Consider the following 13796-nt stretch of genomic DNA (forward strand, 5'->3'; position numbering starts at 1 on the left):
GTAACCGAGAAAAATGCCGTAGTTCGAGATTGATCTTTGAGGACTTAGCAAGTGAAAGGGGATAGTTTAAAAGAAGGATACATCTTTGATCTTCCTGAGCATGTGACTTTGAATGCTCGTCAGAATGATCTCGAAGACTTGACTAGGATTTGGAAACAGTGGGACTCAGATACCAGAGGCATTTTCACTGAAAAGTACGGGGACATAGCTCACTTGATAGCAATCAATGTGAACGAGCAGTTGATTCAAGCCATGATTCGATTCTGGGACCTAGCCTATCAGTGTTTCACTTTCAAACAGGAAGACATGACTTCAACCATAGAAGAGTATGCCGCTCTGCTTCGCATTGACAATGTACAATTCAACAAGATATATGTGAAGAAGCCTAAACCGATGACCTTCAAGAAAAAGCTAATGAAGTTGACAGGGATGACTGACACATGGGCTGAAGTTTAGTCAATGAAATTCGCAAGGCAGTTATGCAAATTGTGCAATTATCAGATGATGCCGAAACTCTCAGTTGGCAATTCTCTCTAAGCCAAAGATCAAGCATGTCGGAGTTCCTAGGACGAGTGAAGAAACAAGGCGATGTGGCCAGTGAATTTGTGTAACTGTTAAGTCCAAGATGGAAAAATGTTTTGTAATGTGCTCTTTTGATTAATGAAACGCCAAAATATGGGGCTATCTTGAAATCAACACCAAATTCTTGTATATTTATTCATGACTAACATTTACTTGTCATTCATTCATTCATGCATGCATTGCGTGTACATATCACCCTAACCATTCAATAAGGCTAGAACCGCATAATCCACAGTTGTGACACTACAAGTCTGGAATCACGTCATTCTTATAGACGCATTTAAGATCTAAAGCTATGGATGCTGAGCTCAACCAGAGTGATACAATTGAGGATGTTTTAATGATACACCCCTATCCCCCAAGATATGTTTTGAACAATTAGACTGCTGTGGACCTCATTGTAGTTTCTAAGTCCTCTCCAGAGTAATGTCCAATGTTAATTCTCCATTGTTTTGTGTGTTCCTAAATAATGGGATTCCTTTTGTAAGAGCTTATATTTGCTCTTTATCATTTCAATGAACATTAATGAAGATGCATTTTGTCATGATCTTTTCATTTCCATCAATTTCATAATTACCCCCCCATCGCTTCATATCCTTTCTCTCCATGTATCTCATTTCATAGCATTGTGTGTGTTGATTCCAATACTTTGATGCTCCCCTATAGCAGTTTTTTCTATCCGTCTTTCAAGTGCTCAGATATCCATGGCATGAACAATCCCGTTACAAGTCCTGAAATCGATTTCGAGAAGGCTGTTTGTTTAGGAGAATTTGAAGCCGAGGAAGATGCTAAAAATTGTGACCGGCCTCCTGACTTACTGAGAATGGTTGAACAAGAAAAGAAACAGATTCTACCCCATCAAGAATTTTTTGAGACAGTGAACTTGGGAAATGAAGAAAAGCAACAAGAAGTGAAGATTGGGACTTCCATTTCAGAAAACACCAGGCGGGATTTGATCGCCTTGCTCCATGAGTATAAAGATGAATGCCTGGTGTTATCAAGATATGCCAGGGTTGAACACAGATATTGTGGTCCATAAGCTCCCACTGAAACCAGAATGCAAACCTGTTCAACAGAAGCTAAGAAGGATGAGACCTGAAATGCTGTTGAAAATAAAAGAAGAAGTCAAGAAATAATTTGACGCTGGCTTCCTACAAGTCTCCAAGTATCCAGAGTGGGTAGCTAACATAGTCCCGGTACCAAAGAAAGATGACAAGGTGCGAATGTGCGTGGATTATCGTGATCTGAATCAAACAAGCCTTAAGGATAACTTTCCTTTACCACACATCGACACTTTGGTGGATAATACGGCAAAGCATTCTCTGTTTTCTTTCATGGATGGCTTCTCAGGTTATAATAAGATAAAGATGGCTCCTGAGGACATGGAGAAAACTACATTCATAACAATGTGGGGAACCTTCTGTTATAAGGTATGCCATTCGGACTAAAGAATGCTGGGGCAACGTATCAGAGAGCCATGGTGACGTTGTTTCATGATATGATGCACAAAGAAATAGAAGTTTATGTCGATGATATGATTGCCAAATCTCGGGAAGAAAGAGAGCATGTTGGAAATCTCAAGAAGCTGTTCAAAAGGCTAAGAAAGTTCTAGTTGAAGCTAAACCCGGCCAAATGTACATTTGGGGCTACTTCGAGAAAATTGTTAGGTTTCATTGTCAGTGAGAGAGGTATTGAAGTTGATCCAGACAAGATAAAAGCTATACAAGAACTGCCACCTCCGTGCACACAAAAGGAAGTCAGAGGATTTTTAGGAAGGTTGAATTACATTGCTCGATTCATTGCCCAACTTACCAATCAGTGTGATCCAATTTTTTGACTCCTCCGAAAACATAATCCGGGAGAATGGAATGAGGAGTGCCAAATGGTATTTGACAAGATAAAACAATATCTGTCTAATCCTCCGGTGCTGGTACTGCCGATCCTTGGAAAACCCTTAATATTGTATCTGACCGTATTTGAAAACTCAATGGGTTGCGTACTGGGGCAACATGATGAGTCAGGGAAAAGTGAAAAGGCAATTTACTACCTCAGCAAAAAGTTCACAGAATATGAGGCAAAGTACCCTTCAATTGAGAAGTTTTGTTGCGCATTGATTTGGACGGTTCGAAGGCTCAGACAATACATGTTGTATCATACGACATAGTTAAATTCAAAACTGGATCCAATAAAGTACATGGTGGAGTCACCTGCACTCTCAGGAAGAATGGCACGATGGCAGATCTTACTGACTGAGTATGACATCGTGTATGTGAGCCAAAAATTGATAAAAGGAAGCGCGATAGCTAACTTCTTAGCAAGTCGAACAGCGGAAGAATACAAGCCTTTGAGATTCGATTTCCCAGATGAAGACTTGATGTGCATTTCAGAAAAAATGGTGAGTCACCAAAAGAGAAATCATGGAAGATGAGCTTCGATGGTGCATCGAATGCATTGGGGGCATGGGATCGAAGCAGTCTTAGTGTCACCTGAAGGGGACCATTACCAACTCACTGCCAGATTAAACTTCTTCTGTACCTATAATATAGTAGAGTATGAAGCTTGCATCATGGGACTTCGTGTAGCTATTGAGAGGAAAATCAAAATCTTTGAAGTGCACGAGGACTCAGCATTAGTCATTCGCCAAATCCGTAGAGATTGGGAAGTGGGGGATTCGAAATTAATCAAATATCACGATCTCGTTGCAGAATTGGTCAAAGAGTTCTATGAAGTGACTTTTAACTACTTTCCACGGAAAGAGAACCAATTGGCTGATGCTCTGGCCACCTTGGCTTCGGTGTTCAAAGCAAACAGAGAAACTGAGATAATGCCCATCCAAATGAGTATATATGAGACCCCCACACACTGTTTTAGTATTAAGGAGGAGTCAGATGGACGACCATGGTTCCATGATATCTTGGAGTATATCAAGAATCAAAGGTACCCCGAGCAAGCAAACGAGAATGACAAAAGAACAATCAGGAAATTGGCGGTTGGATTTGTTCTTGACGGGGATATTCTATACAAAAGAGGGAAAGATCAAGTGCTCCTGAGGTGCGTGGACGCTGTTGAAGCTAAAAAGATACTTGAAGAGGTCCATGAAGGGATTTGTGGAACGCATGCCACTGGTTTCACCATGGCTAGGCAAATTATGAGACTTGATTATTATTGGCTGACGATGGAAAATGATTGCATTGGTTACGCATGAAAGTGCCACAAATGTCAAATTTATGGCGATAAAATTCATGCAGCTCCATTGCCCCTCCATGTCATGACTTCTTCGTGGCCTTTTTCTATGTGGGGCATGGATGTTATAGGGCCAATTTCCCAGAAAGCTTCCAATGGACATCGATTCATCTTTGTGGTTATAGACTACTTCACAAAGTGGGTAGAAGCCACTTCGTTTGCTAATGTGACAAAGGCTGCAGTCTGTAGGTTCTTAAAAAAGGAGATTATATGTCGATATGGTCTGCCTGAAAGAATCATTTCAGATAATGCTTTAAATTTGAACAACAAGATGATGAAAGAAGTATGTGAGCAATTTCAGATAAAGCATCATAATTCTTCGCCCTATCGCTCAAAGATGAACGGAGCAATAGAAGCGGCTAATAAGAACATTAAGAGGATTCTCAGGAAGATGGCTGAGACATATAAAGACTGGCACGAGAAGCTACCACTTGCTTTGTACGCATATCGAACCTCTGTACGGACGTCTACAGGGGCAACTCCTTTTTCTCTGGTCTACGGGATGTAGGCCGTTCTACCTATCGAAGTAGAGATCCCATCCCTGCGTGTCTTGATGGAGACAAAGTTAGAAGAATCAGAGTGGGTTCAAGCTCGATATGATCGGCTAAACCTTATTGAAGGGAAACGCTTGAAGGTAATTTTTCATGGACAGATGTATCAGAAAAGAATGATCACGGCCCATGATAAAAAGGTACGGCCAAGAGAATTTCGCGAAGAGGAGCTCGTTGTAAGAAAGATCCTCCCGATACAAAAAGACTTTCGAGGAAAATGGTCGCCAAATTGGGAAGGGCCATACGTTGTAAAAAGGGCATTCTCAAGAGGAGCTTTGATTCTCACTGAGATGGATGGGAAAGAATTACCTAATCCAGTGAACTCAGATGCTGTGAAGAAATATTATGCCTAAAAAAAAGAGACAAAAAAACAACAAAAAAAACAAAGAGGTAAAAAAACAAACAAAAAAAAGCAACAAAAAAACAAAAAAAACAAAAAAAGAAAAAAGAAAAATCAAAATCAAAATCAAAATGAAAACCCAAAAAGGGCGTCTTGATAAACAAAAGGATTAGGATGAAAACCCGAAAGGGCGTCCTAATGAAGCAGATTCGGACTTAAAGAGCAAGGCGACTCGAACGGGGAGTCGAATGGCGAAGTTACAATATTTGAAGCATTCTCAGAAGCTCGAAATCTTCTACACAGGAAGCCATGCTCGAAAAGATTCAGGATGAAGAAACGTGGAGGAGTTTAAGCGTTGGATATCTAGAGCATTCGTGGCCATTGAATTCACTTTCCTTTCTTTATGATGCTTTCTGTATTTGAACTATTCCTTGTCAATTTTCTTTGTTTGTTGCTTTTGAAAAATTGAATGTGAGGTATTTTCTTTCATGCCTACTTTGCCATTTTTTCCATGCATCTCGTGTTTGATTCATTTAAATGATAAATAGAAAGATGACATACTCTAAACAAAAGAAATGTTGAACATTACGGATGAGAATTTGACAAGTACAAGGGCCCAAAGGTGAACAATGTTCAAATAGGGGCAAGAGAGTGATATATGGAGAAATGTGGATTACTCACGTAACTTGAGGATGAGTACAAACCGAGAGAAAAGTCGAATTGAGGAAATGAATGCGAACCTCACGAAAATCAAAAGTGGGGCATGTGACAAATGACCTAGGGTGCATGGCATGATCATGTAGACACGAAAGCATTTAGGACAAACACGTGCATATCATAATAACATCATACATGACATATACAGTATACCAAGAGAGCAAGGAATACCGGGAGAAAGTCGCATGTAATCAATGAAGAAGAAGGCTTTTAGTTTCACGATGTTTTTGAAACCCGCTTTTTCAAGAAATATTTTCAATCTCTTTTTTCAAAAATCAACTCATAATACAGAGGTGAGTTGAGCCTCGGGTCATGCCGAGGTATTTCTTTTAAATTTCTATTTTTCAAAAATCAACTCATATTGCCAGAGGTGAGTTGAGCCTCGGGTCATGCCGAGGTATTTCTTTCAAATTTCTGTTTTTCAAAATCAACTCATAATACTGAGGTGAGTTGAGCCTCGGGTCATGCCGAGGTATTTCTTTTAAATTTGCTTTTCAAAAATCAACTCATAATACAGAGGTGAGTTGAGCCTCGGGTCATGCCGAGGTATTTCTTTTAAATTTCCGTTTTTCAAAAATCAACTCATAATACAGAGGTGAGTTGAGCCTCGGGTCATGCCGAGGTATTTCTTTTAAATTTCCGTTTTTCAAAAATCAACTCATAATACAGAGGTGAGTTGAGCCTCGGGTCATGCCGAGGTATTTCTTTTAAATTTCCGTTTCTCAAAAATCAACTCATAATACAGAGGTGAGTTGAGCTTCGAGTCATGCCGAGGTATTTCTTTTAAATTTCCGTTTTTCAAAAATCAACTCATAATACAGAGGTGACTTGAGCCTCGGGTCATGCCGAGGTATTTCTTTTAAACTTCCGTTTTTCAAAAATCAACTCATAATACAGAGGTGAGTTGAGCCTCGGTCATGCCGAGGTATTTCTTTTAAATTTCCATTTTCAAAAATCAACTCATAATGCGAGAGGTGAGTTGAGCCTTGGGTCATCCTGAGGTATTTTTCAATTTCCGTTTTTCAAAAATCAACTCATAATACAGAGGTGAGTTGAGCCTCGGGTCATGCCGAGGTATTTCTTTTAAATTTTCATTTTTCAAAAATCAACTCATAATACAGAGGTGAGTTGAGCCTCGGGTCATGCCGAGGTATTTCTTTTAAATTTCTGTTTTTCAAAAATCAACTCATAATACAGAGGTGAGTTGAGCCTCGGTCATGCCGAGGTATTTCTTTTAAATTTCCATTTTCAAAAATCAACTCATAATGCGAGAGGTGAGTTGAGCCTCGGGTCATCCTAAGGTATTTTCAATTTCTGTTTTTCAAAAAAATCAACTCATAATACGAGAGGTGAGTTGAGCCTCGAGTCATCCTGAGGTCTTTTAAATTTCTGTTTTTCAAAAAAGTCAACTCATAATTCGAGAGGTGAGTTGAGCCCCGGGTCGCACGCCGAGGTATTATCGATTTTTGCCTTTCAAATAAAAAGAAAATTTTGGATGGTCGAGCAAAATTCAGTGCTTTTAAGTCTTTGCCCTATCCCTGTTTCACAGGATGAGCAAAGAGGGGCAGCTGTAATCACTGAATTTTGCCCGAGTAGGATTTCGGGCCGGGCTGGTCTCATATGGGCCCGATAATTGGGCCCATTAGGATTAAATTTTGGGTTTGTTTTAACTCATTTTTAATTGTTTTAATTTTTGTTTTAAATATTAATAAAATAGTCATAATGAAATTTTGAAAAATGAAAAAAAAACAAAACAAAAAATATAAATTACATTTTGGCCCCTGAACTTTTCTAAATTACATTTCAACCCCTAAACTTTTCTAAATTACATTTCAACCCCTAAACTTTCTCAAAATTACACTTTGAGCCCTATATTTTCCTAAAATTACATTTTTGCCCCAGAAACTTTGCGCGCGTTACATTTTGGTCCTTCTGGCATGACAAGACGGCCCTCAATCTGCGTTCTTGCGTGCAACGCCTTCCACGCCTGACACCTCCAATCGGCCTTGCTTCCCTTCTCTGCTGCCACCTGAAAACAAAGGAGAAGAGGACAAAACAAGGAGATTAAAAAGAAGCAAAAGAGAGAAATGGGGGGCAAAAAAAAAGAATACAGAGAAAAAAAAGCTTCAAAATTTCTAAGATTCGGCTGATTTTTCCTTAGGTCCTCATCCACATTCCTCATTCATCAAGAAAAAAACCAAACTCCACAATCCACAAGCAATCAAAACCAAAGAAAATAGTAAAAAAAAGAGGCAAAATAAACAACAAATATAGCAAGATCCCGACCTTTATCACGATCACTTAAGGCGGAAGAGGATCGAGTGGCGAACGGCGGTTTGGAGAGGCGGCGTTGCCTCTAGTTTCCGGGCTTTCGAAAGAGAAAGAAAAGAAAGGGGGAAGAGAAGAAAAAGAGAAAGCCAAAGGGAGAAGATATGAGAAGATAAGGGAAAGAAGAGAAAAAAGAGGAGAGAAGAAGAGGAGAAAACGCCGAGGCTAGCACCACCGAGAGGAGGAGTCGACGGTGGCAGTGGGCGACGAAGGAGAAGCGACGCGGCTGGGCGCTCAAAGGAATGAAAAAGCAAAGGGAAGAAGAAGAAGAAAGGAGAAAGAAAAAGAGAGAAAAAGAAAGAAAAAGAAAGATAAAAAAATAAATAAAGAATTAAACAGCAGCCCACTTTTTGGTAGGCTACGAGCAGCCCACCACTAGTGGGCCGATCCAGCACAGGCCCAATACTTAGCAGCACCAATGGGCCAACGGTAGCATTGAAGCAGGCCAGCTGAGGCCCAAAGCAAGGCAAAAAAAAAGAGAGAAGAGAAGAGGGCCTTTTGGGTAATTTTATTTTATTTTATTTTTCCTTTTAATCTATTTTATTTAATATATTTAAATAGTGTTTTATTTAATTTAAATTAGTATGTTTAAAATAATTTTCATAAATATTATTATGTCATTTTAATTGCATATTTTTTTAAAAAATAATAAAAATAAAATAATAAAATTTTAATGCATAAGGCAACGAACCGATTTAGCATCGAGTCACCGAATCCATCGCTATGTTGGGTGGATATTGATAGCTCATGTTAAATACGGGACGCCCTTCTAAAAATCGAAAATATTCAAGAATCCTCGCATTAAAAAAATTTCTCGTGTTTTAATAGAATCTTGATTAAATATTAAATTAAATTAATTTAACACTAATTCGATGGTTTCATTGCCATATCGGGGTGAATATCATCGATTCGTGTTAAATACGGTTTTTTTAAAAAAAATCATGTTTCAAAATTTTCATGTCTTCAAAATTTCTCGTGCTTCAAAATAATAATAATAAAATTTTCCGTGTTTCAAAAATTCTCGTGAAAAAAAAATTTTCGTGTTTCAAAAATATTCTCGCATTTCAAAACTTTCGTTTTTTAATCACGTTTCAAAAAAAATGTCATGTAAAAAAAATTTTCGTGTTTCTAAAATTTCCCTATTTAAAAAATTCTCGTGTTTCAAAAAAAAATGTCTTAATTTTCGTGTTTCTAAAATTTTCGTGTTTAAAAATTCTCGTGTTTTCAAAAATTCTCGTGTTAAAAAAAACTTTTGTTTTAAAAAAAAAAGAAATTCCGCGCTTCAAAATTCTCGTGTTTTTTTAAAAAAAAAGTGTTCTCGTATTTCAATCGGATCACGACTAAATATTAAATGGAACTGGTATGTTTGAAAATTAAGACAACATGCGTTTAACGAGATACCAATTTTGGGCGTCCCGAGGGCGCTAATACCTTCCTCGCGCGTAACTGACTCCCGAACCCTAATTTTCTCTGGATTTTTACGTGGACCTAAAATTACCTCTTTTTTAGAAAAGTTTAAAAATAAAATTTTCTTCTAAAAAGAGAGTTTTGTAGGTGTCCGATCACACCTAGAAAAAAGATTGGTGGCGACTCTTTTTTAAATAAAATCGAAACTTCGTTTTCAAAGTTTCAATAACTATTTCGACTAGCGCCCGTGCCCAAAATTTTTAGGTCGCTACACTCACTATATGAGGTTTAGTTTCTAGAGTAAGGGTACCCGAACCAGCAGATTCCTCGATCCTCACCCATTATAGGCTCATATAGATCGAGTTCAGTTCAGGGGGACACATTTCGCTATGGCTGCACGGAGATGAAAATCTCACGAAGACATAGGTACGGATGTATCCCGGAAGCGATCCACTACCCTGTACGGAGGTGAAAACCTCACGAAGGGCTAGTTTCTCGCTCCCACTTAAGGGCGAAAATGCAAAATGCAAATGCAAGGTTTCCAAAATACCATGATAACATCAATGAGCGCAAAGGGAACTCATGAATTTTTTTAAAAACTTTTAATTTTCGACACAAAGACAAATATGATTAGTTTATGGCTCGACTCTCTAATATCTCCCCAGCGGAGTCGCCAAGCTGTCGAAACCGTTTTTTGAAAACAAAAATTTTAGTTGTCGACTTAAAAAACAAAAACTGGAGTCGCCACCGATCCTTTATTAAGGTGTGATCGACCCACCTTAAAAATAATTTTGGTCTACGAAATTTGAGAAAATAGGTTCGGGAGTCAGTTACGCATGAGGAAGGATTAGCACCCTCGTAACGCCCAAAATTGGTACCAAATTGATTTTTAAAATGCCTTGGTGTCGAAAATTTGAAAATATTTTAAAAGGAAACTTTTTATTTCATGAATGGATTAAAATAGTATGACAATTCTTATTTCAAAGAAATAAAACACCACACCCAGTAAGTTAGGACACAATGTTTTTAAATCTTCAAAATACCCTAACATTGCCTTTTGTTTTTGAAAATTCTTATTTCGAGAAGAAAATGTCATGACCAGTAAGTTAGGACCCAACATTTTAATTCCCGCGAATAAGTTTTTATTTAAAATTTGAATTTATTACAAAACAAATACTTGGCTTTCTAAACTCATCGAAAAAATAATCGCGATCCAGTAAGTTAGGACACGATATTTCACGAGAATCATGAATGCCAAACATTTTGGAGTTTGTAGAATAGGATAGTCTAAACACTTTGAGAAAATCAGAAAATATATTTGAAAAAGATGCTAAAAAGGGTTAAGGCATAACATAAAACAAATACTCTAGTTTAAGACAAATATGAATAAATATTTACAAATATATACAAAGGGGTATAATATTCAAATAAATTTACGAATATGTGTACACATATATATCTAACTCACATATACAGGAATGCATGAAAAAAAGGAATAGAATAAATTAAATAAACAAAAAAACGTATTAAAAAAAGGTATAAAATGCACATGTATATATTCACAAAACAAATATGTGAAATATATAGGTCTTTTATAAAAATGCATACTTTGAACTATAAAATATGAAACAAAAACATGTGCATTTAAAACATGTATGTGTACGTAATTTTAAAAAAACGTATAGGTATATATATAAAAAATGTGTATTTTGAAAAATATGTGGTGTAAATATAAATGTGTGCACATAAGTCACGAGAATAAAATATAAAATAAAAAGTAAGTCTAATACATTAATAAATTATGTATATAAAAAAATGAAAATAGAATAAAGTACAAAAAGTATATATATAATATATATGTATTAACGTGTAATATATATATATTGCATATATGCGTAATAAGAGTATAATAGTAATAAATAATAATGTGCAACAATAGAAATAATAATAATAATAATAATAATAATATAATAATATAATAAAGCATAATTATGATAAAAAACAGAATGTATTAAATTGAATTAAAAACAAAAAAATGGAGCGAATTTTGAATAAAATTTAAAAAGAAAAGGGGCCACTTGAACACGCGCTTAACAACGGAGGCCCAAAAGAGCAATTTACCCAGACCTCCAAAACGCGGCGCAGGAGGGGCCAAATTGAAACAAAAATTAAATGTGCGGCCCAATTTCTAAGAAAACAAAACAAGTCTAATTGAATTGCACTGCAAACAGGAGGGGCCAATTGCGCAAATAGCCCAAGTGACGTCAGAGCGCGCAGATCCTCCCCTTCGGGTTGGGTCACCGCACGAGTCAGGGCCTGGACGAAACGGCGCCGTTTTGCATGTCATTTAAAACCATATTTTCCTTTTCAAAATCATTTGAAACCGAAATGAAAAAAAGAAAAAAAACCCAGCCCCCATTTTGCTCTGCTAGGGTTTCACCCTAGCGTCCTCGCGCCACCCTCGGCCCACGCCGGCGCTCCGATCACGACGGAAACGGCCACCGGTCCGGCGTCCTCGGTGAATGGGATAAGATTTTCCCCTTTTCTTTATTATTTCAAGTGAAACAAAATGAAAAATAAAAGAAAAATGAAAACAATGTAAAACGATAGACACTTTTAACAAAAAAAAACACTCACCTTTAAAAAAAACAAGTTTACTGCTTTTTTATTCCCGATTTTCCCTATCAAAAAATCCGTCCCCTTACAAAAATAAAAAGTCGGCCTTATATAGCCCGAAAAAATCCAATACAAGTGCCGTTTTTTCACTGTTTCTTTTCTTTTGGACTCTTTGAGTCCGTTTTTCAGGTGCTCGTGGAGAGTTTGGCGCGCGTGGAGGGCTGATCTCCGAGTCCTACGGCGCTTGGAGAGGTTGCTGGTGGCGGGGGACCTCTTGCGGCTAGGGTTTCTCTTTTAATTTTGATGTATTGGGTTGTTTGCTGCTAGGTTTAGGGGTTATTGGGCTACTTTCTTTTTGTGTTTAAGCCCAGGCCGATTGGGCCTTATTACAATGGTATTAAAATTTTGTTAGAAAATTTTAATGTTGGGGTAGTCAATTAAGTAAAAAAGACTAAATTGAAAAATGTGTAAAAGTTACTAGAAGGATTAAATAGCTCATTGTTAAATGAGGAGGGACATAAATTGAAAATAAGCCCAAATGGACATAATTCTTTTAAATATCAATTTAATAATATGATGAAAAATAAAAGATTGTTTCAAAAGAGTTGAAGTGCCTAAACGATCAACAAAGTTGGGAATTATTTCAAAAGATTGTATTTCCTCAAACAGGTAAATATACATATAGCAATATTCTTGTTATATGCTAAATTTATTTTCATTTTAAACTTTTTGACAATAATTAAAATTAAAATATATAAAATCTATTTTATTTCAAAATTTCAAAACCTTAATATCAAATAAATAAAAGAAATCAAGCCTTTGTAGTTTATCAATTAATGGTACACGCACCTAAATATAATTAATAGGTAAATTCATTATCTTTTATATTATAATTTTTAATAACTTGCTATCACTTACGGGAATAAATTATAGTAGGATCATCTTAAAAATATAATTTTAGGCACCAATAAAATAATGTCACATGTTAAATATTTAAGATAACAAAGAATTATTGTACACTCATTTGTATTTAATATTTTCTCCAACTTAATTTAACTTTAATTAAATTATTTAAAATAATTAATTTTTAAATTATAAACAAACATCTTTTCTTCTTTTACAAGTTTTAATCATTTTGTTTTTTCATAAGTTAAAATTTTTATTTTTGTGCAACCAATTTTAAAAAATAGTAATTTTGTGTAATATTTTCATGTCATTGAACATAAATTTGATAATTATTTTATCCTGAACCCAAAACCCCGAACCTTGAACTCGAACCCTGAACTTAAACCTTGAACCCCGAATCTCATAGTTTAAGGTTTGGATTTGAGATTTAAAGTTCAGAATTCGAGGTTCAAGTTTAAAATTCAAAGGTTCAGGGTTATGGGTTACGAGTTTAGGTTATGGTTCAAGGGTTTGGGGTTGCAAGCTTGAAGTTTTATGTTTTGGATCTAGGGTTTAGGCTTATAGATTCAAGGTAAAAAAATTACCAAAATTATGTGTCAATGACATGGAAAAATTTGTTGAAATGTTGTTAAATAATTGGAAAGGGACCATGAATAATGTGATCAGAAGAGTCCATAAAATAATTTCTCTATGGATGAGTGTATAATAATTCATGTCTTTAAAATTTGAAAATGTGACAAAAAAAATTTAATTTTTAGGATCATTCTAATGTAAATTATTACCTTATCTTAATTATTGGACTATATGTTTGTTTAGTTTCTTAAGCACTTTCATGGTATTCTTTTATATGTTTATCCTGGATCCTTGCATCAGAAAGATGGAGGCGCAGGTATACCATTGTTATCAAGAGTAAAGCCCAAGAAAGATGTAGTTGATTCGAACAACCAGCACATCTCTTTACGACCCTATTTAGCAAACCAATCCGCTAACCTATTGGCTTCTCGTCTGATAACATTGACTTTCAAAGAAGAAAGTTGCATGACCAGCTTATCAAAAACCTGAAGGACTAGCCTTAATCTCCATCTTCGATCTTGACTTTTCTTCTT

The 13796-nt window shown here is 36.2% G+C and overlaps 1 protein-coding gene and 1 long non-coding RNA gene across 2 annotated transcripts; one reads left to right on the forward strand and one right to left on the reverse strand.

Moving 5' to 3' along the window:
- The first annotated feature begins 3016 nt into the window (after positions 1-3016).
- LOC128034714 (uncharacterized) lies at positions 3017-4729 on the forward strand. Its single transcript, XM_052623535.1, has 4 exons — positions 3017-3776; positions 3897-4006; positions 4127-4282; positions 4334-4729. The coding sequence occupies exons 1-4, from the start codon at positions 3017-3019 to the stop codon at positions 4727-4729; spliced, it is 1422 nt and encodes a 473-aa protein (XP_052479495.1).
- A 2442-nt stretch (positions 4730-7171) lies between these two features.
- On the reverse strand, positions 7172-8052 carry LOC128034855 (uncharacterized). Its single transcript, XR_008190921.1, has 2 exons — positions 7720-8052; positions 7172-7462 (listed from the first exon to the last, which is right to left on the reverse strand). It is a non-coding gene; the product is annotated as an uncharacterized LOC128034855 (long non-coding RNA).
- Between the last annotated feature and the right edge of the window lie 5744 nt (positions 8053-13796).

Source organism: Gossypium raimondii, chromosome 11, assembly GCF_025698545.1.
Source record: "Gossypium raimondii isolate GPD5lz chromosome 11, ASM2569854v1, whole genome shotgun sequence".
Taxonomy (NCBI): domain Eukaryota; kingdom Viridiplantae; phylum Streptophyta; class Magnoliopsida; order Malvales; family Malvaceae; genus Gossypium; species Gossypium raimondii.